Below are 25,941 nucleotides of genomic sequence, written 5' to 3'. Positions count from 1 at the left end.
TGTTTGGTGTAGGATTCCCATCTGGTACGATGGCCCGGTTGCCATTATCTTAAATGTTTTCCTCAGCTCTTGCTTGTCAGCCCAGGAGAGTGGTTTGCTTTGTCTTCGAGTAGCGAGGTTCACGTGCCTAGTGATTGTTAGTGCTACTTGTGTTAATGGTTCTTTCGCTGCAAAGGGAGAGGGTGAGAGCGAGTCCCAAGTTGGATGGGAGGAAGTCCCAACTCTATTAGGAACACACAACACAACATGATGTGCACAACTTTCGGAGGAGCAATCCACACGGATGCAACAATCACAACACACAAGGAAAGATAACATGTACAACACACAGCTGATGAGTCCGTGCAAGTGCGACGATCATTATAGCAAGTTTATGTGAAAGGTCTGTCTGATGTCCAGGAGGGTAGCCAACGCAAGCGAGACAACTTTAACAGCATATACAACACATTTTCATTAACATACATGTATTACAACAAGTAAATGAGTTCAAGTGTTAAACACAGGTTAAAGCAACATGCATTACAAGTGTTGAAGATTAGTGTTGCAACAATTACAATACATGTGTGAAAACGTGTTGGCCTATTAGCAGGCTTCTGTATTAAGCAAAAGTTCCAAGACACATCGTTATACCATACATCATTAACCCCATGTGAAAGGTGTTGGAGCCACTACTTACTCCTCAAAGAAAAGATTATAGACTCTTAAGGCTATGCGGGAGGAGCTGAGGTGAGAAAGTCCTTTCCATGTACAAATGAGGGGGTGTTTATAGCCAAGGGTGAAACTGACCCTTGTGGCTGTTCGACTACCCTTATGACTGTTTGACTTCCATGATTTTTTGACTTTACATGACTCTTCATACAACAAGTGGGTCTCTTGGACTTCCACATTACAATACATTGATTGATAGTATGGCCCACAGTAGAGATGTGGATGACATGACTCGACATGACCGTGCTAGTACATTTGTGTTGTTGCTAGTGTGCATGTTGAACTGCAATGTTGCTGGTGATGGATGTCCTCATCGTGTGTCACAGCTTCACCTCGACATCGCAACATGCATGGAGTCTTCGATGATCGTTGGGTTCACTTGATGTTGCATTTGCTTCGCTAAAAGTGCATGTTCGTCCATCCGCCCATCCAAGAACACATTTTGCATGTTTGCTCGTCCGTCCAACCACGAACACATCTTCGCATGATCATCCGTTTGCGAGCACATCTATTTTCATGCATTGTTTGCTCGTTCATCCGTTCGCGAACACATCTTTGCATGATCATCTGTTCGTGAGCACATCACTTTGCATGCATTGTTTCTTCGTCCATTGGCGAACTTGTCCTTCTGCATGTCCTCCCTTCATTCATCCCATCCATCATCGTGCCATGTTTGTTTGTATACCTGTATCTGCAGTCACTCATGACGAGACGACATCAAATCCAAAAAACTCCTAGTCTACCATGATACATGATCGTTTCAAATGCAGGTGACTGGGAGAGGAGACAAGGTTGTGAGTTGGGATGGAGGCTCCGGGAACTGCTGATGAAAACTGCGCAGGAGTCACTGGGTGATGAAGATGGGCAATTTGGATCCACAGTGACTGTCTGCGGGGTCTGGCTCAACTGGAGGACAAAACTGTGCATTTTTTGAGAGGAATAGTCTGGGTCGTGGAAAGGTTAGGTAAGCAAGATATGTGCAATTTCTGGAACAAGCGGGTAGCCGGAGCTTGGCAGCAAAAACTGCGCAATTCCTGAGGGGAACTGGTAGTTAGTTGCTGGGTCACTAGCAGCAAAAATTGCGCAATTCCTGATGGGAACTAGTAGTTCGCTATCGGGAGCTTGGCAGCAAAAACTGTGCAATTCCTGGAGGGAACTGGCAGTCAACTGTTGGAGCTTGGCAGCAAAAACTGCGCAATTCCTTAGGGGAACTATCAGTCGGCTGCCAGGAGATGCTGGTGGGAAAAACTGCGCTGATGTTGGGAGGCTGGCCTGCTGGTCACCTCTGTGCAGTTTCTCAGTTGAGTGGATTGTTGGGCAGTAGAGGACTTGCTCATGAAAACTACGCAATTTCTTGGTAAGTAGCTGGTCGACTGTCGGGAGGGTTAGCTGGAAAAACTGTGCAACTTTCTAAGGGAGACAGGGACGACACTTAGTGTTTGTCCATCTTGTCTACGCAACTTTCTCAGTCAGCAAAGCGGGCAAGGTCTGTAGCCTCCGCGAATTTTTTTAGGAGAGTCAATCCCGAGGTGGTTGTCGTGTCAAACTCTCAGGTTGACTAGCATGAAGGTTGATTGATTTGCTTGCAGACAACGCATATTGAAATGGCTTGCTTGGGGCTTTTGTGTTGTTCTGGGTGACAGTTGATCAAATCAATGGCGAGGTGATGTTCCGACAGTCAGAGGGGAATCCGGTCGTCAGAACTCCAACAAAGTGACTAAGTGTGTGAACGAGCAAAATATGTATACGTATTCTTGCAAACACATACTTTCATGCCTTGACGACAAGATGACTCAAACCATCCACACACACATGCTCAACATGACTGACCGATGATGTAAGTGACAAGCACGACACCTGTGATTGATCGTTGATCGACCGTGGCGACGCTTGCACGACAGTGTATGTGACTCTGTGTGTGAGTGCGATAGATGTTTACATAGCGAACACAACAAGTACACACGGAGCGAAGACCCTGAGTATAACTAGAACATGGTCGCAAGCATGACATTGACATCAACATTTAAAACCTGGGTGAAATGATCAAGCAAGATGGGTGTGAAGACTCACACGAGCTCATGAAGTGAACCTAAGTGTGGGCAGCCATCAAGTGAAACTCTCAAGGGAGGCTCTGAAATTGGGTGCAGGCCAAAATTTTGGAGGGTGGTTGTAGCTACTACAACAGATTCCCGATGGCATTCCATGTTGTGTTCGGTTGTGATCAGAGCATTGTTTTTGGTGTGGTCACGGTTTGATGAGGGTGGAGGTGGTTTAACGTCTAGATTCCCTTGGCTGTTCTTGGATTGGTTGTTCTATGAGATCCCACATTCATGCTTAGAATATGGCATGGGTGTGACTGGCTGAAAGAGAGATTTGGTTCAACCATGTTTATGGTCGGCTGGTATGTGGAAGTCCCGAACCTGGTCGGATTTGCCTATGATTAATAAAAGCTAAGTTCTCTTACTTTTGCACTAATTTATATGTGGATTTAATGGCTATCATATGTATGATATTTATATGGTTTTATGCTGGTCATAACCATGGTTGAATGGTTGTTTTATGTCATAGTTATTTCATCCATTTACTTGTAACTGTTAAATGGATGGATGCAAGACCTAATTAATGATGTAGTAGTTCAATGGAGAAGGAGGTGATCCTTCTGGTTATGTTTCATAATTTGTTTCAATCATTTATGCTCAGTCTTGTAACCTAGACCTGTAGGTTTCATTGATGCCAAGTGTTTGACAGAATGTCAGTCCTGGTTGGGGATGCTCAAGCCTAGTCCTAAGGGTGATTTTTGATTGATCAACATTGTTATCATGTTTTTAATTAATTCTGGAAGTTACAACAAGTTTTGGGTAGAGGCCAAGATTCTGGGCTAGAAAAGTGGCTTAAATCTCAGGGTCGTTGGCACAGAACAAGCAATTTTGGTCCATAGTTGCTAGTAGGTAGGCTTGTGAGAGTGACTTTGGGTTTTTGGTCACTCCCTTGCCCATAGCATGAGAGCGACTATGGCCTAGGAGTTGCAGAATAGTAGTGGGACCCAAGGACATGCTATCTGAGTGGCTGACTTGTCTTCTGAGGGTTCTGTTGATGATGGTGGATTGTCGTATGTTATGTTCCGTCGATTCCATTTCCACAAGGTGAAATAAGAGGTCGAATATGATCATAATAGCATCTCCCTTCTGATGTTTACCTAGGCTAGCATGGTTACTTTGGGTAGACCTGGGAGGGGGGGTGTTACACCTTGTTTATGGGATTTTCATGAGTATGCCCATTAGTAAAGGGAGAGCTAGGAAGATATTATGTTTATTGTGAAACAAATGGAAACATTAGATTTAACATGTAGGGTAGTTAAAGGGTGCCTTTTTTTCTACAAATTTTGGATTTCCACATAGTATAATATGTTAATGGTGCTTAAAACATTATAGAAGTTGGTGCCATATTGTGTATAGCGAAATATCCACCATGTCATAATATGTAAAACAAAAATCATTGGGGAATGGAAAATTACACAATGTCATCCAAATTGGTGTAACAAAAAATATAGAATATTTTTCATGTGGATTGGACTATTCAGTTGATTGATTGCAACATGGATAGGTAACCTTGCATGATCGAGATGTGATGCTTACACTTAGTGAATGAATTATTTGTTGCAATTAATCTCCTAAAACATCCATATGGCCATAGTCTGCCATTAAATTGCTTTAAAGTGATTTCTTAAAAAGGATTGTTGGTCTTTCTTGCCAATTTGAGGTTATGCCTTACACTTAGGTGTTGCAATGTCCTACTTGAGGGCTATTCTTACTTCATATCGTATTTGTTGACATGCCTGAGATTTGTTATTTTCACTTTTAATCTTCTTTAATATGCATGAAGTTATAGTTTTTGCGAAGACATTTTGGGATTGACCTACCTTGTTTATGTTGATTTTTAGCCATTGGCTTGACAATGTATGTGTATTTCATCTTCCATTTCAAGAAGCTTTTTTGTTTTCTCATATTTAATATTAACGAAATTGTTTTGAAGATATATATTTCTCGATACCAATGCCAAATGTGATGTGCCTTAACTCTGATTAAAGGGCATTGATAACAACTTAAATGAGCTTGGATTTGAGGAATTATGAACCAAATATGCAGTAAAGTTTATAGTAGAGTTGCCTGTCTTTTTTTTTTGAGGAAATATCCGAGCGGATCCACCGAAAGGGATCACATCTTGCTGGCTTATTAGCAGAGCCTAACCCCGACGTCGTCGAGGAGAATTGACCTCGCGACCTCCCATTAGCGAGGTGCATTAGCGACTGGAACATGACCAATTGAGCTAACCCTTGGGGCTTGAAGTAGAGTTGTCTTATTATTTAAGATTAAGGAAATTTCTTTGAAGAGTTCTGTATCTTGATACCAGTGCCAAATGTGATGTGCCTTGATCCAATTAAATGGCATTGATAACAACTTTAAATGAACTTGGATTTGAGGAATTTTGAACCAAATATGTGTAAGGTTTGATATAGAATTGTTTTATTGCTTTTAAAAAGTGGACAATGTGATGTAAATCTTCCCAAGTTTGATGAATTAGAAGTATATTAGAGTATATAGATCACACCCAAATAACCACCCTCATCATAGTCCAAAATTGATTTGCATGATGGAGATGTAACATATTAGTGATATGAAGGCAAGGACTATGAGAAAGAAATAAAAAATGAAAAAACCGAGCATCACATGATTTGCATTTGATTAATCTAGACTTAAAACTATCAACATAATTATATGCAATCTTTATAATATGCAATCTAATTTTCTTAATCTAGTTGTTCCTTCTTCTTTCGATTTATTTTTATTTCCTTATTTATATAATAATAATAATAATAATAATATTTTTTATTGTTATTTATTTTATTTTCTCTTCTTAAAGTTAAGTTTCTACTTTCTTATCTTTACGTGGGTATCTCTCTTTTTTCTTTATTTTTTATTTTATTTATTTTTTAATAAATAATATTATTTTGAGTTACTATTATTTTTTCAGGTAATAATCTAGGCAAATCTACTCGAAGGGATGTACTCGCCGACGTATCTGGTCGAGCCTAACCCCAAGGGCGTTGAATTGATTTGACCTCGTGACCTCCCAATTGGCAAGGTACTTAGCAACGAGAACTCGACCAATTGAGCTATCCCTTGGGGCTTTGAATTACTATTAATAAAAAATATGAATAATAATATTTTATTACTTTATTATCTATTGTAATTAAATTAAATATGAAAAATAATCCCTAGAAACTATTATATATATATATATATATATATAAGTATTCAAAATAATGTGATTAATCCGAAAAGCATATTTCTACATTATGGATCACAAAAGTCTTAGATCTCACATAATAATAACATATTATTTTATTAAATTTAATGGTAAATTTAGTAAAAATAAATTATATATTTTATTAGTTATTTAATGTACATATTGGATATTTTATTATTTTACCTTTAACGACCATTCTAGCCTTTTTGCATCTCTACAATATATAATTACATAACTCGATCAGAACATTCCTGTAAATCTTGGTGATGAAGCACACTTAGTGATTCGAAATGCGTCGACTCATAAAAATTGGAATGTGAATTACTAGAAAGCTTCTCTTGATACATCCATTTGTTTTTGTTTTTTTTCGTTTTTTTTTTTGTTGTTGTTGTTGTTTTGTTGTTGTTGTTGTTTTTTTTTGTTTTTGTTTTTGTTTTTGTTTTTTTTTTTTTTTTTTTTTTTTCGGTAAAAAACTAGACTATTATATTATGTACAGGAGTAAAAAATTAGGTATGTCACCCGAGAGCAGTTGAGGCAACCAGGAAACTAGCCCACGCAGGGGCGCCAGACACATAAGCGAGACTGTCCACAAGAGCAAGCCACGCAGGGGCACCAACCATTTCATCCCATGCAGGGGAGACTGACCTTACCCATTCCATTAACAAAATTTCAGAAACAGAGACAACAAAACAGAAAGCGAAAGAGACCAGAAGCATTGATGCTATAACTAAGCCAAAACAAACAGCAAAAGAGACCAGAAGATCAGACAAAAAGCTATAGGAACCTTGTGCTCGGGCGTCATCAATCGTCCATTTGCACTTCCTTTACCCGGCACCAACCATAGGCTTCCCTTTCAGCAGCAGTGGGAAAAGTATCTTCCTCTTCGCCAGTCCCCGTCCTCTGATCGTGCTTGCTTTGCTTTGTGTTTTCCGGGTCTGAGGCCGAACCTTTAACCTCCTGCTCCGTATCAGCTTCAGGATCCTGTGCTTCGTGCATCTGGTTATCAGTCTTCCTCTGCCCATGTTCATCCAGGGAATCATCATCTTCCCGGGCATTTTCAATGAACAGGACTGAGACATGCGCACTAATCCGCGGATTATTCATGGAACTGCTAAAATTGAAGATAGCAGAGCCGAAGGCAGGCAAGGCAGTTGAGCTCGAAGCCCCTGCATCCATGAATTGACTGGAATGGAGGGGATTAGCTCCAGTGGAGCGAGCAATATTGCAGTGGCAGCAATGGACAACATTGTCCACTTCGTGACTGCGAGAGATTCCCCCTCTGGAAGTGCCTCGACGGCTAAGCAGACGCTGTTGAGGTCTCACCATTCTCACAGGGGGCAAGGGGAAGAAATTCCAACAGACCACGGGGTAATCCAAACCCCCTGCTACCAGAGCCGACCGAGGGATGAGCCAGACAGACGAAGAAGATATCCCGACGGAGACGGAGAGGCCAGGCAACTGCGTTACCACCAACATTCTCTAATCATACACTGTAATATCCCTTATGACCTCACCTGCCCTGCTTTGGAGCTCACCCGCCATAACTGCTGCCGTCGCCTGAGCCGAATTACCTCGCCGGCATTAACTATCCCCTGCAGCTTCACCTTATACCAGCTGCGTCCCTTACTTGCATTTTCCACGGCTGCCACGTGATGGCCAGTGGCCGGCATGTGGCCATCCACCCACGCCTGTCCCATCTCATTTAGCACCCGCATCTGGGGATACATCCATTTGTTATGCTAATACAAATTGGTTAATAATACTAAATAGTATAAGGACTTCTTCCATATGGTTTTCTTTCGAATTCCAGATGTACTCATCTCTAATGAAAATGGCAAAAACATATTATTCAACCTCCTCTTCACACCTAAGCTATCCTTTATACCAAGGAATATCCTTAGTTCTTCCTCTTCACAAAGAATGTTAAGGGACGTGGAATAAAAAAGGAAAATGAAATTGGAATACAAACAAGGAAGCTTCGTTAAAAGCAAAGAGATGAATCTTGAAGTTGAGAACGATTAATTTACAAAGGTTGGAATGTTAAAACCATCACCACAATAATCAGCTTTTTTGGTTAATTCTACTATATGAATTCGATAATGATAAGGAAATTATTATATATATTCTACAATGATACAGAAGATGGCCAAACATTTTCCACTATGGTTCAATGGGGCATTCATCTTTTTCTTCCATAAGTATGGCAGTTCAAATCATGCAGAAAGCGAATGAAGTCTCTGGAATTTCCAAGAGAAAAGGTAAGTCGTCAATGGAAGAAAAAGGAAATTACAAGACACAAAGAAAAATCTTGCAGTGCAGTTCTCGACTATGTAAGAGGACTCCATTTCGGGCCGCCAAAAAGCTAAACTTTTACTTATAATTTTAATTGTGTGAAGGATTACATTGTGTATAATCATTGTAGCTTTTCTTCAAATGCCATTATAACAATAGTTTCAATATGAGATTGTGGTTATACTTATGGAATTTAAAAACACAATGTTATATATATATACCAGCCATAATTTAATCACTGAATGGATGGCTATATATAAACCTTGCAGTCATATGCGTTCGGCACAAACCTTATAGTAATGGTGCTTCTCTCCACTATTGGGAAGTATTTCACAGTTAGAGATAGAGTATTAGTGGAGTTTACTCAATATCTAGTGGCTAGACACCTATAAACTGAGCTCATAACGGAATAGAAATGATTCAGAATGGAAATATCAGCTCCTATTCAATATGCCACTTAGCTTAGACGAGGCATGTGGGACATGATTGAACTCTAAATTTTTTTTCAATTAAATTTTTCAAACCACACAGGGAAAGGCATATTAAGAGATCTTAGTCTACTTTGCTTTTACAATGTAATCAATTCTATATATAATTCATAACATAACATGTCAGGCATTAACCTTAGTGGCTCCATAGGTCCTAGGAGTTGAACTTGGCTTTGATAGGAGCAAGTGGAGGAACCTTCATATGACGTCATTTTTTTTTTTTCAATTTTCAATTTAGATTGGCAATCAAGTTCCCACACTACTTATAATTTACATCATTATTGAAAAAACATGAATTGAGATGCATACATTAATAGTCATACATTGCAATTCAACCATCATGACATTCATATTTACATTTGGTCATTATAAATACATCAATAATCATATAACATAAATTATAATTACCAAGGAGTGAATTGTCATTTCTCGGTTTTTCTGCTGCTTGTGCTCTCTTGCTACTGTTCGCATCCTCGTGTAAAGGATAATGCATTCGGAACCAAAGTTGGTGACCCACAAGTTAACCTCCCAACCTACTCCTTGGGTACTCTTCTTCCCATGGACCCTTAGCTACAATGGGGCGATATATGTGCTTTGATGGTAGCTTGGTCCATTTGGAAGAGAAGCACAAGGGATATATTAACTCTCAACACGTTCACTCTATCACATTTTAGTATGGTTCCAGAGTGTGACAAACAACCATGCATAAATAAGGGCAACCTACATCCTTCTTCGGCTCGCAAAGAAAATGAGCATTTAAGATCTCAACGTGTTTGGAGATTCCCATCTTGTTGTTTGTGGCTAGTTAGAACTAGAAGGTCTACTAAAATGTAGGAATATCAGTTTGATGGCTGTAGTTAATAATAATTTATAACTATCAAGAAGTTCAACAACATCACATTTACCTACACTTAAAGTGAAAACAATTCAATCGCTAATCAATAAGCTAAAAATGGGTGTGATCTATAGGCAAGGGTTTTGGATTGGCCACTTCATACTTTTACTGGATTTTTTGGTCTTCTTAGAGTATTCTTGAATAGTTTCTCTGAGCTTCTGTTAACTATCGTTTTGGATAGTTCCTTTTTTTGTTTATAGATATAACTTTTAGAAGATGTGCTTATGTGATGCATGCACTCCATATTAAGCTTCATGTATAGTTTGTAGGCTAATCTTGGCGTACTTTTATTAAATATTAAAATATTTTCTTCAAAATTTATGTGTATGCACAGAAAAAAGATTTGGGTTATAAAAAACTAATATAGACAGGACTGCAAAACAGGCAAGCCATAGAAATGGACCACCTGCAATGGTCTCCTCAGAGACAAAAGCTCTCCAACGCCATTATTCACAGACCATGTATACACAAAATGATATAGCTATGGGATAATTGCACCATTAGATGATATTAATAGAATCCCATGAAATGCTCTGAGCCCCTGCATGCCCGAAAAAATAGTAAAATGTGGACTAAAATTGATTCATCATTCAGTTGTGTTTGGCTTGGTCCACTTTTCACCACCAAATATCCTTGTTTTGCATTTTCTTTTTCGGGGAATGAGCAAGAGATTGAATGATTATTGTCTATTTAAATTCGGTCAGACTTAGTATGTTTGGAATGATGATAATTGAGACATTGTAGAAGACCTCCGTTTGGTTGTTTAGTTAAAAACGAAAACACAAGTTTAGTTAAGAATTCAAATTCAAGTATAATCGTTTTTGAGTTACCACTAGAGGCCCACACTACATCAATTCCAATGAAGACCATTCCCAGTGGGAGGTTGAGATGACCATAATTTACGTCTTAGTTTAGCTCACCCTCTTTTTGAATTTATATTTCAAATTTTTATATCTAATATGAAGCGTTACCTATGGTGTATTATTATACAATGGAAAAGTCTTAAAGAAGCTTGGGAAGAATGGGTGTGTACAGTTTGCACGTCTAGGGTTGTGGAATTGGAAAAACATTTCATTTTGGAATGTGATGCATTCAAAGACATCATAAAAAGTTATGAGAACATCTTAGCATCAGTTTCTTGGCATTGTCTTTTTAGCGAGGGAATTGTTGGAAGGTTGGGCCAGCTCATCATCAATTTGAATCGGGAAAGGATTGAATTGCAAAAAATTAAAAACATGTAACTAATGGTCTCATAGACTATTTTTAGTCTCCTGGACCTTAAAATATCATTTCATTTCACTGATTTTTCATTTTCACTTTATTTTTTAACTTAACCTATCTCTTATCCTAAAATAAGTAGCCTCTAAAACTCCAATGATATCAAAGCTCACACCCATTATAGGTCAAGGAACACGTTGCGGGGATACGAAAACTCTACTGCGATTCACAACCTTAATCTGTGATGATAATTAGATTCTTTAAATATGTACAATGGTCATAGATACAAAGATAGAAAGACTCCCATGCCATTCACATTCCTCTAGGTTATTTAAAATTTTTGGATTATCTTTTATAGTTTTGTATATAAATTTAATTCCAAATAGGAACTTCAATTCAGCTAATTAATATATGAGGTTAAAAGACACGAAACAAATTAAGGTTTAATATATGAGGTTAGAAGACATGAAACAAATTAAGGTTTATAACTATAAGACTAATTTATTTCATTGTTCTTTGGATTTGCATAGTCGATCACTTGATGGATCCTCTTTCTTATTTACATTATGAGATGTCCACATGAATGACCAATAACTTATTCACACATTTCCATCAATGTTATGAGATGTTCATATGAATATCGAATTAACATTATCAAAGTGGTAATCTTTAAATGCTAACAAATTCATGCCATTAAGGTGGTACTCTCTAAATGCTAACTAATTCACCCCACCTGATTCTTGTTGGAGTTTGTTGATTCTAAACTCTGCAATTTTAGATAGAACCCTTGTTCGAATTGCATTCTTGATGATTTGGGTCAATTTATAAACCCTGAACCCCTTAGAGTGTGGTTATGAATAGATGAAAACACAACTTTGGTGTATTGGAATTGTAGTTTTGAAATTCTAATAAAAGATAAGTTTGAAAAATTAACTAAAATTGCAAGGACCACCATCTATAAAAATAAATAATTTATTTTTGGGACAAAAAATATGAGATTAAGAACAATTATTCATATGAAATATACAACAACGTACAAATCAGATATCTCGGAAATTCATAACTTAGCTTACAGGGTAAACATTTCAAAACATTTCGACAATATCTCTATCAATCAAATAACATATCTCTTTAACCTTGTCATTTTAAGTCACATGTCACAAAAAGCTTGAATATAAGTGAAGAACTCAAGATCAACAATGTATCCACATCTTAAAGTCATATAATATATTATTATTTTTGACAATAAAAGACACATTTAATGATCGATTAAAGTCCATTGTATCTAGTCCATTGGGCTAGGCCAAGGGCAGAATGAATGAATGAATGTTATTTCAACATCCACAAGACTAAAATTAGTCCATGAGACTACCAACCTCCCTGCTTTTTGCCTTTTGCAATTTAATCATTTTCTTACTCAAACTGATGATGAGCGGACCCAACTTTCTAATAGTCCCTTAATTGAAAAGACAATGCCAAGGAATTGATGCTAACATACTGCCATAACTGTCCTTGATGTCTCTGAAAGCATCACATTCCAAAATGAAATGCTTTTCCGATTCCACTGCCCCAAAAGTGCAAAAAGTACACACTCATTCTTCCCAAGCTTCTTTAGGTCTCTTCCACTGTCCCGTTTCACACCGAAGTTGATGTGAGTTAGTTCTTAATTGAGCAATAAGAATCTTTGCTCTCCACAGAATGTTGAATCCGATGTACTCCTTTTGTTGGAGATCACAAGTGGGGTTGAATTCTTGAACATAGTACTTCTTCTTTCTAACCAATATTTTCCCCATATACGCTTATGAAACTTCTCCATAACATTTTTTTTTTTTTTAACTCCTTGCTATTTGTGGGACATGCATTGAGGTAAATATTCCATTTTTGCATCCATTTGTTGTTTTGTCTCATCCATGATTTCTTTCTTTCACTCATGCCTTCATTGAAGATAAATTTCAGCCATCTACCTACTCACATATGCTCAATTCTTTTTAGATACCTTATAAGACACACCATAGCAATTGCTTCGATGGGAGCTGGCCCTGCTTCACTCAACATGATCTCATAAGGAACCAAACTTTTTATTTTGAACTTGCTCATGATCAAGTGTTTTTGGATTTTCTCAATTTGTTTCCATTTTGAAACAGGGATGCTGCTAGTCTACAATTCACACCCATATAATATCACTGGACAAAATAGGAGCCCAAAAAGCACTTTAATCATTTTCGAATCGTATAAATTTGCCTCTCTACATCTGTTTTGAAGTGCATATAATGCTTTCCACCCTCCTAAAATTCTCTTCTTTACGCAGTCGTCCCAATTAAGCTTGCTATTGAAATCGATCCCGAGGTACTTGTATTCATTTACTTCTTCAAAAATGTTGCCTTCAAAGAAAAACGTATGTTGGCTTTGCTTCCTTTTATTAGAGAAAATCATTATTTTGGTCTTACTGGTATTGACTTGCATCCCCACTGCTTTACAAAAATGTAAAATGGCATATAGATACACCTGCAATCCATGGGCCAATTTAGCAATCAATACAAGATCATTAGCATATAAAATAAGCTTTATCACAAACTGCCCCAATCGAACACCACCCCCACCTTGCATATTTAGCCAGTCTTCCAATTTAGAAATATATAAACAAAAAAGGGTGGGGGATAACAGACAACCTTGCTTGACTTCGATGTCACTTCTAAAACTTTCTGAAATGCCCGTTAGAGTTCCAATTTTGACTTTCACCTCTTCATAAAGCCTATGTACAACAACTCTATATTGCAAAGGAATTTCAAGTTCGTCCATTCTACGCCACAACTTATCTCTAGGGACTATGTCAAATGCCTTTTTGAAGTCAACAAAACAACGAAATACTTCTTCTTTGCCCCGCTAAACCTTTTCAATAATGAGTCTTAACATGGTACCATGGTCTACCGTAGAATGTTTCGCCCTGAAACCTGCTTGCCCTTTTGCCCTCTTTTCTTTTACTTCTGCCCACTTATTGATTCTATTTTCTACCATGCCACTGAAAAACTTTGCAAACAAATGATTGATCATGATGGTTCTATAGTTGGAAGGATTATTAATTGAATTGAGACTTCTGTGATCCATATCAATTTGTTGAGGAATCTTCGACGAAACTCACATAGAAAAACTTTTGTTGACGCGTTTCGAACCAGCCAGTGTGGTTCATCGTCATGACAAGTTGAATGAGCAAATTATTAATGTCTCCACTTTTAAAAAGAAGTATTCCTAGACTAGTTATCCAATTTCTTAAAAATCCTTACCAAATAACATTATTGAATATTTCCACTTTATATATTCTACTTAAAATTCAACCAAATCCTTTAATTACTAGCCCTTGAAAACATTTACTAATCAATAATAGAAGCCAGAACCCATCGATAATGGAACCCCATCTAGCTTTGATTTGGAGTATGGAAAAAAAAAAAACATTTACTTACCAATAATAAAAACAAACATGTATTCAAAACTTAGTACTTAGTTAACCCACCTAGATGTAGGAAAGCAAGGACTTTAGCCAACTATTGAAATAAAAAGCATTAAGAAAATCATTAGAGCCGCCAACAGGCATCATATTTTCCTGAATACCATTCACCGAGAAAGACAGAGAAAAACGACACGTCTACAACACGTGGCATGCCAGCGGCACGTTACATAACCTGGTTCCTGGTAAACGCCACTACGCCGATCTGTCGAGTAAAGCGCCCAGCTTAAAATGCACAGAATCATGAATACAAACATCACAAACATACATAAGCATTCGACCCACAGAATTCCAGACGCCTAATATTACCAGTTTAAATCCAGACTGCATAGCATGCTTCCGTGGAGGTTGATTTTGGCCAAAGCTTTAAATTCGCCCAAGCAAGGGTTTACAACGCGGTTTGCAGGGAAAACCAGGGCAGCTTGCAGTTTCCATTCGTCCCCAGGCTCAGAGTACCATGAATCTTCGGCGGGTTCGACTCCTCTGAGCGAGCGGGGGCCCTTCGTTTCCCGCCTCAAGAGCCGCGGGGTGCTTCGCTTCGACGGTCCGGACGCTGTAAAGTATCTCCAGGGCCTCGTCACTAATGATCTCCGACGGTTCGAGGAGACCCCTTCAGACGTCGGGGTCTCTGTGCCAACGCCGAACCAGCCTGTAGTCTTCAGCAGCCCAATCTATACGGCGTTTCTCACTCCCCAGGGAAGATTTCTGTATGACTTGTTCGTTTATCGCCCCATCCGGACCGAGGAAAAGCTCGACGGGACCGGCTCTGGCTCGGGCGGAGATCCACATCAGCCTGCCCTGCTCGCTGACGTCGACATTCATTTCCTAGATGAGCTTCTTGACCACTTGAAGAAGTAAGCATTTATTGATTTTTATTCTGTAGAGATTTCTGGTTTGTAATGCGGTAAGTCGAGTTTTTTGTTTGATATATCTCATGCATAACAGATAAGGGGCGTGCTACTGAATACTGAATTGCATTAGAATATTGATCCTACTCAGAGAGAAACTGGAGGGTTTTGAAGTCGATTATTAGAACACAGAAAATGCAACTGAATAAATGAATTGCATCAAATTCTCAGTCCTTGTTTTTGTTCTCATTCGTAATGCGGTACCTCGAGCTTTTTGTTTGAATAACAGATAAGGGGTGTGCTTGTGAATACTGAATTGCATTAAAATATTAATCTTACTCAGAGAGAAAATGGAGTGTTTTGAAGTCGATTATTATAACACAGAAAATGCAATTGAATAAATGAATTGCATCAAATTCGTTGTCTTTGTTTTTGCTGTATTGGAAAAGGTGTGTATGTACCATATTATCTCTTCTCCCGTAGCCCCTCAACTAGATCTTGAGATGCAACCATGTAATTGTTCTCCTTTGTACAAAACCTACAACGGGAGGCTATTGAGAGTGGAAGAGCTGACTTCCTCAGCAATTGTTCTTGTTATCCCCTATCTTAGCTAAGCAATTTGAGATCAAGATTGATGCGTATGCATTGAGAGTTGTTTCGAAATATTGCGTTACGACTCATTTCCTTCAATTTTGAGGCTTTTAATGTAACGCAATGATATTCAATCTATAAGAGGGATTTGTACACTATTGTTCAATTTGTTTGATGATTTTGATAGTACTTTCTCGGTAAGGGTATTGGTATACACTCTAACCATAAGACGTTACAACGATTGCATGCATAGAGTACGCTAGAGAATGTTTGACACATGGAATGGATGGCTTTCCTTCAATAGTTCCGTTAAGCATAAAAGTTTCCGAGAGAACAAAGTAGAAAGTTGCCTTGGTCAATCTTTCGCCATCGGCACTTTCTATTGCTTTGGACTATTTTTGACAATTGAGGACACAACTTGGTGAGTTTTTTACACTGTATCAATAGACGCCTTCTTTGCATTTATCTGTACTCACCTCTAACATGGTGAAGACTACGCTCTGGTTGACAATATGTTTCGAGTTGTGCATCTTTGTGTTCCTTATGAAACACCTCGACAATGCCTCATACAAGAAGCTCACTATTTGAATGTAGTGGGTCCCTTGGTGTCAACAAGAATCTCGTTGCACTCTTGTCACACTGCAACGACCCTGATATGTGATAGGATGCCAAAGATCACATTTAATTTTGAAAAAATTGCAACATAACTGAGATGAACAAGAAAGAGGGGTTCTATACTCCTACTTGTTTCTTTTGAACCTTGGTAGTTTATCAATGTAATATCCTAAGGAAATTTTGGCCCTTAGGGTTCTACTTGTCTAGGGTTTCCAACGAATGAGCAACAGAACATATTCATTCATTCATATATAACAGTGGGTATCGTTTGTAAGAATTGAACAAGTAATATAGAAGATTTCCAACAGCAATATGGTCAATCACAATGGGTTAGGACTGAACAACATATTTATTCAATCAATGTTCCACCATTATGATTAGCCCAAACAATTTCCCACTGTATTCTTTCAATTCTAAGCAGAGATATCACAAAGGTAACCGTTGCAGTAGATCAATATGCCAATCTGTCACTAGGGCTGATATACCAGAATTCTGAGTATTCACTTGTGACTGTTTTCCAATACAATATTCATTGAGATCAACAATAACAATTCCTAAATTACTTTGATCAACTTACTGACTAATGTATTAGCTTGTCATATGTATGCTAGGAGCTGATTGTGCCTGGACTGATTGTCTACTACACAAAACAGTCAGTCATTCGCTGCCAGTTTAATGCATTCCGTGCTCAGAAGTGTGCCTAGTCTTGGCCAGTTTTTGGCCCCTGCGGTTGTGGCTCTGCAGTCAAGAGATCCACTGCTGCTGAGTTGCCCTAATTACTTCAGTGAACTTTCTGTCAGAGAAGGATACCTGCAGCCTTGTTTTTGCCTTAAGTAGCAATTCCGAGCTGGGAAATACTGTGGAAAATCACAGAAAGTTTCACCATCTCAGAGCCCTTTCTCTCAAGCTTTGATGACCAGACGGCTCACAGAAGACCTCCGCAGCTCCTGAGTAGAATTCAATGACCAATAAAAGATCACAGGGAATTGCTTTCTTACTTAGCCAGACAGATCAGAGTTGCTCTCAGTAGATATGCTGTACCCAAACAGAGAAAGGAGGTGTCTAGGTAGGGTGGGATCAGCTCCACCAAAACTAGACGGGATTATCTAGGGTGAGATCACCTCCACCGAAACTAATCAAAAGAAGGGGTCTTAAAACTTTCAGAGCCTCAGGCTCAAGAAAATCAGAGATATTCCAATTCAAATGGGTGATCAAAATTGATTCCAACTCTCCTTTATTTATAGATTTCCTTATGGGGGTTTCTCCTCCTTAATCAAATGTGAGGGGCTCATGTGCAACCCCCAGTTTGGGCTTTTTGCCCCAGCTACCCCAAAATTTACCCAATGTTGACCCAAACAATGGATAATTGGGTTTCTCCCTTTATCAACGACTATAGCCTATGGGGTTGGATAGGCTATTCCGTCTTCCCGTGGGCAATTAATCCACAGTGGACATTACAGTTCCCCTTCCCCCTTCCCGACATTGCTTGCCCTCAAGCAATGGCATGTCTGGGTGCTGCATAATTTTTCTTTTATCCTCCAAGAATGAAACTTCCTTCAATTCTCACATCTGCCATAGCAGCACCCTTTTTTTTCTTGCAACCCAATAGCCATAATGCTGGCAGGGGATGTCATCGTACAATAGTCACTGTCCTCCTTCACACCAAGCCTTCTCCCCACATTCCCAATCTCAAGGATTCCGTAATAGCCATCGTATTTGATTCCAGATGGTCAATATTGTGAACTGTCTGCAGTTGGTGGTATCTGCTTCTCAGAAGTTTGATTCTGCACGTTTGTCTCTTCCTTGGCATAGAGCATTGGAACAAAATTGCTTCTGCTCGATGAATTTTCATTAAAAACATCTAGTTTCCCATCATTACTCTCAATAGTTTTTCTATCATCATCTGAAGTTCCATGCTTTTGAATTGCTATGACATATTTTTTTTACATTGGAGAACTAGAACTTCAACAAAGCAGGATGTATTTGAGCATACTTCAGGATGAACATCATAATCTTGAATTCTTTGATGAGATATACAGACTTGGACATGGAATGCTTCTTTTTGTCTACCATCCAACTTAGCACTAAAATTTGAAATTTCAACTTTTTCAAGAGCTTGTGCAGATAAATCTGTGACCTTTTCCACAGGGTCAGCTTCAGAGGCATTATCACTGGAGGAATACTGTGACGGTGTGAAGGATGCCTACCTTCCACTCTATCATTACGAGCCTCTTGATCTTGTTTTGCAATGCCCAAGCCAGTGGATTCTTCTGTTGTGAGTCCTTTGTTTCCTCCTGCAGCAGACTTGTTAAGAGTGTAATTTTCCTTCCTGTGTTTCTCTACAGACTCCACCATTCTCAACTTTGTTTGAAGCCTCAAGGTCTTTGCTTTCAGCATTTGCAAAACTAGCAATTTGTAAAATGTTTGATACCACTTTGAAAGAAAAGTCAGAACCTGGGCATACAGATTTTCTTGTTCATTGTTTTCCCAGTTTCTTAATATTTCTTCCTCTACATCCTGACAGTCTTCAATTGAGATGGATGCTAGATTAGCAGCTGCAGATGCAACAATATCGCCTAGAACATAATAATTGATGTATGCATTTGGTTTGAAGCTTGCTTTACAAACCAATCTGTTGGTACCCAAATCCATCTTCACAGCTGCTTTGCCAATATCATCAGTTTGCTAATGGACAACAAGCATGTTCATTATACTCCCATCCTCTTGAACACCTGTCTTAACACTGGTGTCCTCTTTTGCTGCTAAGCAAAAACCTTCCAATGTCCCATTATCAGTAAACAACCTTATTATGGGACCGAAGATACAAAATTTGCCCCCTCTGAAAATAAGTGATACACAGGGACAATAAGAGAATTTGATGACTTAGATCCCCCACTTACTTCATAACAATGATCCCAAGGAAGACCATTATACTAAGCTTTTGGGTAAGGCGTTTAATTGTATTACTAGGAAGATACGCGAATGAACTTCTAAACTTCTATATCAATCAAGACTTTAAAACCTATGTCTTTTACCGCTGCTGAGCCAAGATGAATATCTTCAACTCCAACAGTATGTTTGATGTGTCCTGTTAAAGGCTAGGAAAGGTGTAGTCTTTTGTCCTGATGCCCCTTTATCCCCAAAAAATTCCTTCCAGAATCATCAGATTGAAAACACATTGAAAATGAATTTTGCACCAATCCCATTTTCCAAGACAACTTGGAACTGAAATATCAGAAAGTCCTAAACCAAGAAGACCGTTTAGAGCCCCACCATTCTGTTAGAAAATGTATCTATGTTCAGTTTTCAATAATGTATTTTGCACCAATCCCACTTTTGCAAGCAAACTTGGAACTGAAATATCAGAAAGTCCTAAACCAAGAAGACCATTTAGAGCCCCACCATTTTGTTAGAAAATGTATCTATGTTCGGTCTTCAATAATGTACTTGAATCATTATGTAATGTACTTGTCAAAAGAATAAAGAAAATAATATTTTATTATTGTAACAATGACTTATTAAAGCATGGGTTTCATGCTTGGGTCATCATTATATTAGTCAAAGTCTCCATTGTGGACTCCTAGGATTAATATTGAGTTTATAGAGTCATTGTATATTCAAAGAGACCCTTCTTGGGCTTTCAAATCATGTAAAAAGGTTTTGTATCAAGTCAAATATGAATTATCAATTATGTACCCTCCACATCATGTCGGCACCCCCATTCAACCTACAAGAAGCCTATATATTGAAGGAGGTCGAAGTCATTTGGATCACTCTCTCTCAATCAAATCAAGTTCAATATCCTAAGAAGAGCTGGAAAACTGCGAAGTCTTTTGCCCGGAGGACAAAAGAAGTGCGAGTTTGGGGAAGTCTTTAGAGAAGAAGAAAATCGAACTTTTGTTGCCTCTCTCTCTCTGTTTCGTGGTCTCGGTTGGGAGATCGAAGTCTCCTAAGATTTCGTTGTTGCCAGAAGCTGCTGCCTAGTCGAAGTTGCTGGAAGGGGTCGAAGATCTTGGAAGCTGACATGGTGTGGAGGGAAAGTCTGGTCTTGGTCTAGGGTAAAGAGTCTCGAAGAATGCTAATGAAAGGAAGAATTATCTTGATTGGGTTTTCCCCTTGAGGGGGGTTTTTCCTTGGCATGTGCCTATATCTTGTGTCTCTTGTTTTTGTGATCTTCATATATGTATAATTGCTAGATCAAAGATAAGATAATAAAGAAGTAAAAGAAGCCAACACACTCACAAGTAATTATCAAGAAAGGAGAATCAAACTCTAATAATATCGTTGATTTTCCAACACATTTAAAAAGCCACCACTTTTTATTCTGCCACAACCAATTACCACTCGTGTCTGTTGATGCAAGCTTGCTTCTAGAGGCCAAGTATAAGACATCCTCCACCAATGATCTAGAAATCGATGTGTTGTCAGAGGAATACTCAACAATATAGGAACATACTCGTCCTGTCGTTTTGCAACTATGGTGTAATGCATGTATGTTGTTGGTGCAAGGTAAGTGTTTGCTTGTGCTAGATGCAGTAGGGTTGTACATGCTCAAATCTCTATCTTGCGTAATCATATGCCCCAAATCTTTGTGGAAAACGTCAAATCATGATAACATCGGGAACTTGTGATTTTTTCAACTGGCCAATGTTATCAACTGAGATTTTCATGATTTTTTCTAAAATGGAAAGCTGGATTTAATCGTAAAACACGTGAGTGAGGTGTCAGGTCGCATATAACTTAGGAAAAGGCTGATTTTTCCACTCATTTTGCACTCTAACCTTTGCGATTCGTGCCTGTGGAGAGAGGAGGTGTTTGTCATTGCCCAAGAGGAAGAGATTTACTAGTGTTGTAGCGCATTTGTAGCCTCAGGGGCAGGGCCTTCTTCTTCTATAGGAAAAAGCAAAGCCATTCCCTACTCTTGTAAAAGGGGCAAAGGAACTCAGTGACTCATTAGTTTATGAAATGTAGATGACTCATGATGATGATATACATTTATTATATTTTTTGTTGATATTTTGACTCTTGAGACTAAGTCAGGGCTTGGGATTCAGGACTTGATTCACTGTTGATATGTGATGTAGCACTAGACTTCTTATACATCTTATACATTAGCTTTCTTTTCATATGTATGTGGCAATGCATTTATCTGATGTTGTGGATACTTTAGTTGCTAAAAAGAAATGAATATTTTTGTACTTTTTAAATTTTGTCGAGTTTCTGTCAATTTTTTCAATTTTCTCTCGACTTTAACGACTTTTTCAATTTTCAGACTCTTGCCGATTTATTCCCAAGGTTGACTTTTTCCACATTGCCAGAGAGTTCCTTGATCCCCATGCATATCATGTTGATTTTTCAAGTGCAATAGATACAAGTACTAATTTTTGAAATATTTATAATTACTTCTAATGATGCAAATTTTCTTTTAACAATTCCAGTTTATCATTAAGCAATTACACTTTAGAAATTCAACCTTAAAAACATAAGAATGATAAAGATCACAATGCACAAAGAGCACACAAAATTTACCTTGGGAAAACCCACTGCGGGGGGAGGTGGGGGGGTGAACCCAACAACCTTTTCCTTAGAGAAATTCTTCAGTTCAACAAGAGATACATCTAATGTTGCTAGTCAACTATGAGATCAAACAGACCAACAAGCTATGGTCAAACTTTGTCAAGCATCCCTCTAGTCAAGTCAAGTCAAGCCAAACTTTTGCCCTTCTATTTCGACCCTCTCTGATCTGCCTAAGCCAAAGTTAGCCCTCCCAGAATATGCTTAGAAACTCCGCTTGCCCAGCATTTTGGCCTGTCCAAAATATGTTGCTCATAAATTCACACGTGCGAGTTCAAGAGAGAGAGAGATAGATGCTAGAGATGAATTCGTCCTTGTTCTCCTTCGTTTGGATGCCTAGAAACTGCCTTGTCTTGTGTGTGGTCAAATGCTCTTTATATAGTGTTTTGCCTTTGCAAATGGGTGTGTCTCTTCATTGGGGCCGACTTGACTTGAGGGAGGGTCAACTTGATTAGTTTGGAGCCCAAAATTCAAAATTCTCTTTTAAATATGACTTGAAGAACATGTCTATTAATAATTCTTTCGAGGGCTAATCAATGAAAATGACATGAAGAACTTGTCTTACAAATTCATTATACATTACAAGGGCTAAAATATAAACTATGAAGACTGATCATAGCTATGCAATTTAACATATCAGACTTTATATCTGCTTCTACATCATTCCTTGCCTTCTCTTTTGAAATATTAGATGGTTTTGAAGATACTTTAGAAACCAACTTATGGGACTCTATGCACTTTTTTGAAATCTTTGTCTTTCTTGTTGAATATTTTGGAACCAGCAAAATTTTGCATTTTGCATGCTCTTTTGTCCTCAAAACATCTTGATTGCCATTATTTGTACAAACAGGCACTGTTTTACCACCATCTCGACAAATGTTCTTGTCATTAGTCGACCCTTTGACACCTTTTTTTTTTCTTCTTAATATCTTGCTTGACTTTTGTTACATGTGTACAAATACTATTTTTCTATTTATCCTCCAACATCTTAGGCTTAGACTGAGGTACTCTCCCTTGAATATCGTGATTCTCCATTAACAATCTTCCTCGTTTTCCTTTGTCATGTTTCACAACGTTCATTGGGCTACCGCAAACATCATTATTCCCAAAGTTCCCTTCAAGTGCAACCACTTCTGAAATTTGAATGGCATTGCTATCAAAAAATGTAATAATTCCTACACTGGAATCCTATTGCAGCAACTGGTATTATTTCTCCTAATTGTTAATTAATTTAACAATTTATTTGCTACAACAAATATCGAAATAAACACACTGCAGCCTTCACAAATAAAATTCTGCAGATAAATAAAACGTTGGAAGCTGGGAAATGGTAGCACACACCCATAAAATATAACACAATTTTTTTTGGACAAAAGTCCCCGGAAAAACCCAACTTAGGAAAACCCAACCACATCTGAAATTTGAATGGCATTGCTATAAAAAAGTGTGATAATTCCTACACTGGAATCCTATTGCAGCGACTGGTATTTTTTCTCCTAATTGTTAATTAATTTAACAATTTATTTGCTACAACAAATATCGAAATAAACACACTGCAAGCTTCACAAATAAAATTTTGCAGATAAATAAAATGTTGGAAGCTGGGAAATGGTAGCACACACACATAAAATATAACACAATTATTTTTGGACAAAAGTCCCCTAAGAAACCCAACTTGGGAAAACCGTTGCAACAGTGAGGGTTTTTATTATTATGCAGTAGTGAGAAATTCTGAGTACAACTGGATGTCGAAATTTGGCAATCACACAGAGAAAAATACTGGCAAAAATCTAGTGATGATTTTCCTCACCCCACAGGCAAACCTCGGCACAACCTGCCTTCAGAAAACTCGGTCCTCTGACCCTTTGCGTCAACCTCTGATTGGTCTCTAATGAAGTTGTCTTGCCTTCCTCTCAGCAAATCAAATGTGCTTATAGAAGCTACTGCGCAGTGCCTGCGTCAGCTTCTTTGTGGCTCTTCTGCCTATCTGCAAATGCACTCACTGGATCTGGAATACTTCCTCCAACCTCACTATCTCTACCCCTCACACACTGCTTCGATCTTTGGCTGTCTTCGACAATCGAAATATGGAAATCATACAGAGAAAAATACTGGCAAAAATCTAGTGAGGAATTTCCTCGCCCCACAGGGAAACCCCAACACAACGTGCCTTCAAAAAAATTGGCCCTCTAACCCTTTGCGGCAGCCTCTGTGCTAGACTGCATAGTCTGCTTGATGTCAAGCCTTTGACTGGTCTCTGATGAAGTTGTTTTGCCTTCTTTTGGCTGGGAAAATGCTTCTCTGGCACTCTAGGATTCCCATCCCGGCCTCTGGAGCTGAAGACATCTTCCCCTCTCAGCAAATCGAACATGCCTCTAGACACTATTGCGCAGTCCCTACGTTAGCTTCTCTATGGCTCTTCCCTTCTCTGCAAATGCACTCACTAGATTTGGAATACTTCCTCCGGCCTCACTGTCTCTGCCCCTCACACATTGCTTCAATCTCTGGCTCTCTTCGGCAATTGACTGCTGCTACTCCGGAAATCGATCTGTCAAGAAATCGAACTACTCAAGTGTATTCTCCATCACCACATCGACCTCCTCTTATAATCCACTCTTGGAGCACCAACAACCAAGATTAAAACAAATCGATGGCTAGGATCATTTTTGGATCGATCCGTGTGAATTTCTAGATGATTCTCGCATTGACTTAATTAATACTGATTAATTAACCTGCTATCCTAAGTTTAGACTTAGGAAACGTTAAAAAATTGGTTAATAATCTAATTAAGTAATTTTTAGGCCGAATTTCCAGAAATGATTTTTGGGTTCAGGAGATCTCATGTACTCTACCCTCTCCACAAAATTTTGTGGCTATAACACATTCGACGCTACAAAAACTAATAGAAAGGGTGCCCCCTTTTTTGAGAAGACCATTCTGCCCTCCGAGATTTGGTCGACTTCATTCATCTTTATTGGTAATACAATTACCCTGTTATGAAACCATCTCACAAAAAGATAGATAAACGCCTTCAAAATAAGCCTCTTTGAGGGGGAAACCTCTTTTACATTACACAAATGAACAATTCTTGGATGATACAAATAACAAGACCTCCTTCTATAAATAGGAGTCTAAGGGGTCATAATATAATCAGAGCCGATATAACAATAATAATGTAAGGGCACAACAATAACAATAGTGGGCTTCTATGGGGCATAATAATAACAATATGGGTACTACGTGGGCACAACAATATAATAAGGGGGTTGCACTAATAATAATAAGGGGTTACACTAGTAGTATAGGGACTTAACATGCCCCTCTCATCAAGTGGAAGAACTTACCTACTGAAGTTTCCACATGGAAGGATGATAATTTTATACAGAAGCATCCAAAACTACTCAAGCGTTGAGGACAACTCTTTTTGAAAAAGAGGGGCATGTTAGGTCCCTATACTACTAGTGTAACCCCTTATTGGTATTAGTGCAACCCCCTTATTATATTGTTGTGCCCATGTAGTCCCCATATTGTTATTATTGTGCCCCATAGAAGCCCACTATTGTTATTATTGTGGCCTTACATTATTACTGTTATGTCGACTCTGTTTATATTATGACCCCTTAGACTCCTATATATGAAAAGGAGGTTTTGTAATTTGTATCATCAAATTTTTTTTCATTTGTGTAATGTAAAGGAGGTTGCCCCTTCGAAGAGGCTGAATATTTTCTATCTTGTCAGGAACAATATGCATTAATTTTGAATTTTTATTTTGGCTAACAATGAGATGCTGCATAGCTTTAGACACTATTGGCTCTTTAGGATTTTCCTCCTCTTGAGATGTTGCAACCCTTTTGTTAACTCTTCTAATTTTGCAAAAGCTTTTGCTTGTTGCTCTTTTGTTCT

General features: G+C 38.4%; 1 protein-coding gene across 1 annotated transcript in view; it reads left to right on the top strand.

Moving 5' to 3' along the window:
* The first annotated feature begins 14,588 nt into the window (after positions 1-14,588).
* The window catches only part of LOC149184174 (Glycine cleavage T-protein family), a 132,748-nt gene continuing 121,395 nt past the window's right edge, over positions 14,589-25,941 (top strand). Inside the window, exon 1 of the mRNA XM_089417413.1 lies at positions 14,589-15,264. Coding sequence (XP_089273539.1) covers positions 14,744-15,264 — 521 coding nt within the window. The 5' untranslated portion in view covers positions 14,589-14,743. The remainder of the gene's footprint in view (positions 15,265-25,941) is intronic.

Source organism: Pinus tabuliformis, chromosome 3_2, assembly GCF_031772625.1.
Source record: "Pinus tabuliformis cultivar Carrire ecotype Pingquan chromosome 3_2, CPIR1, whole genome shotgun sequence".
Classification (NCBI taxonomy): domain Eukaryota; kingdom Viridiplantae; phylum Streptophyta; class Pinopsida; order Pinales; family Pinaceae; genus Pinus; species Pinus tabuliformis.
This window is presented reverse-complemented; position numbering and strand designations above follow the sequence as displayed.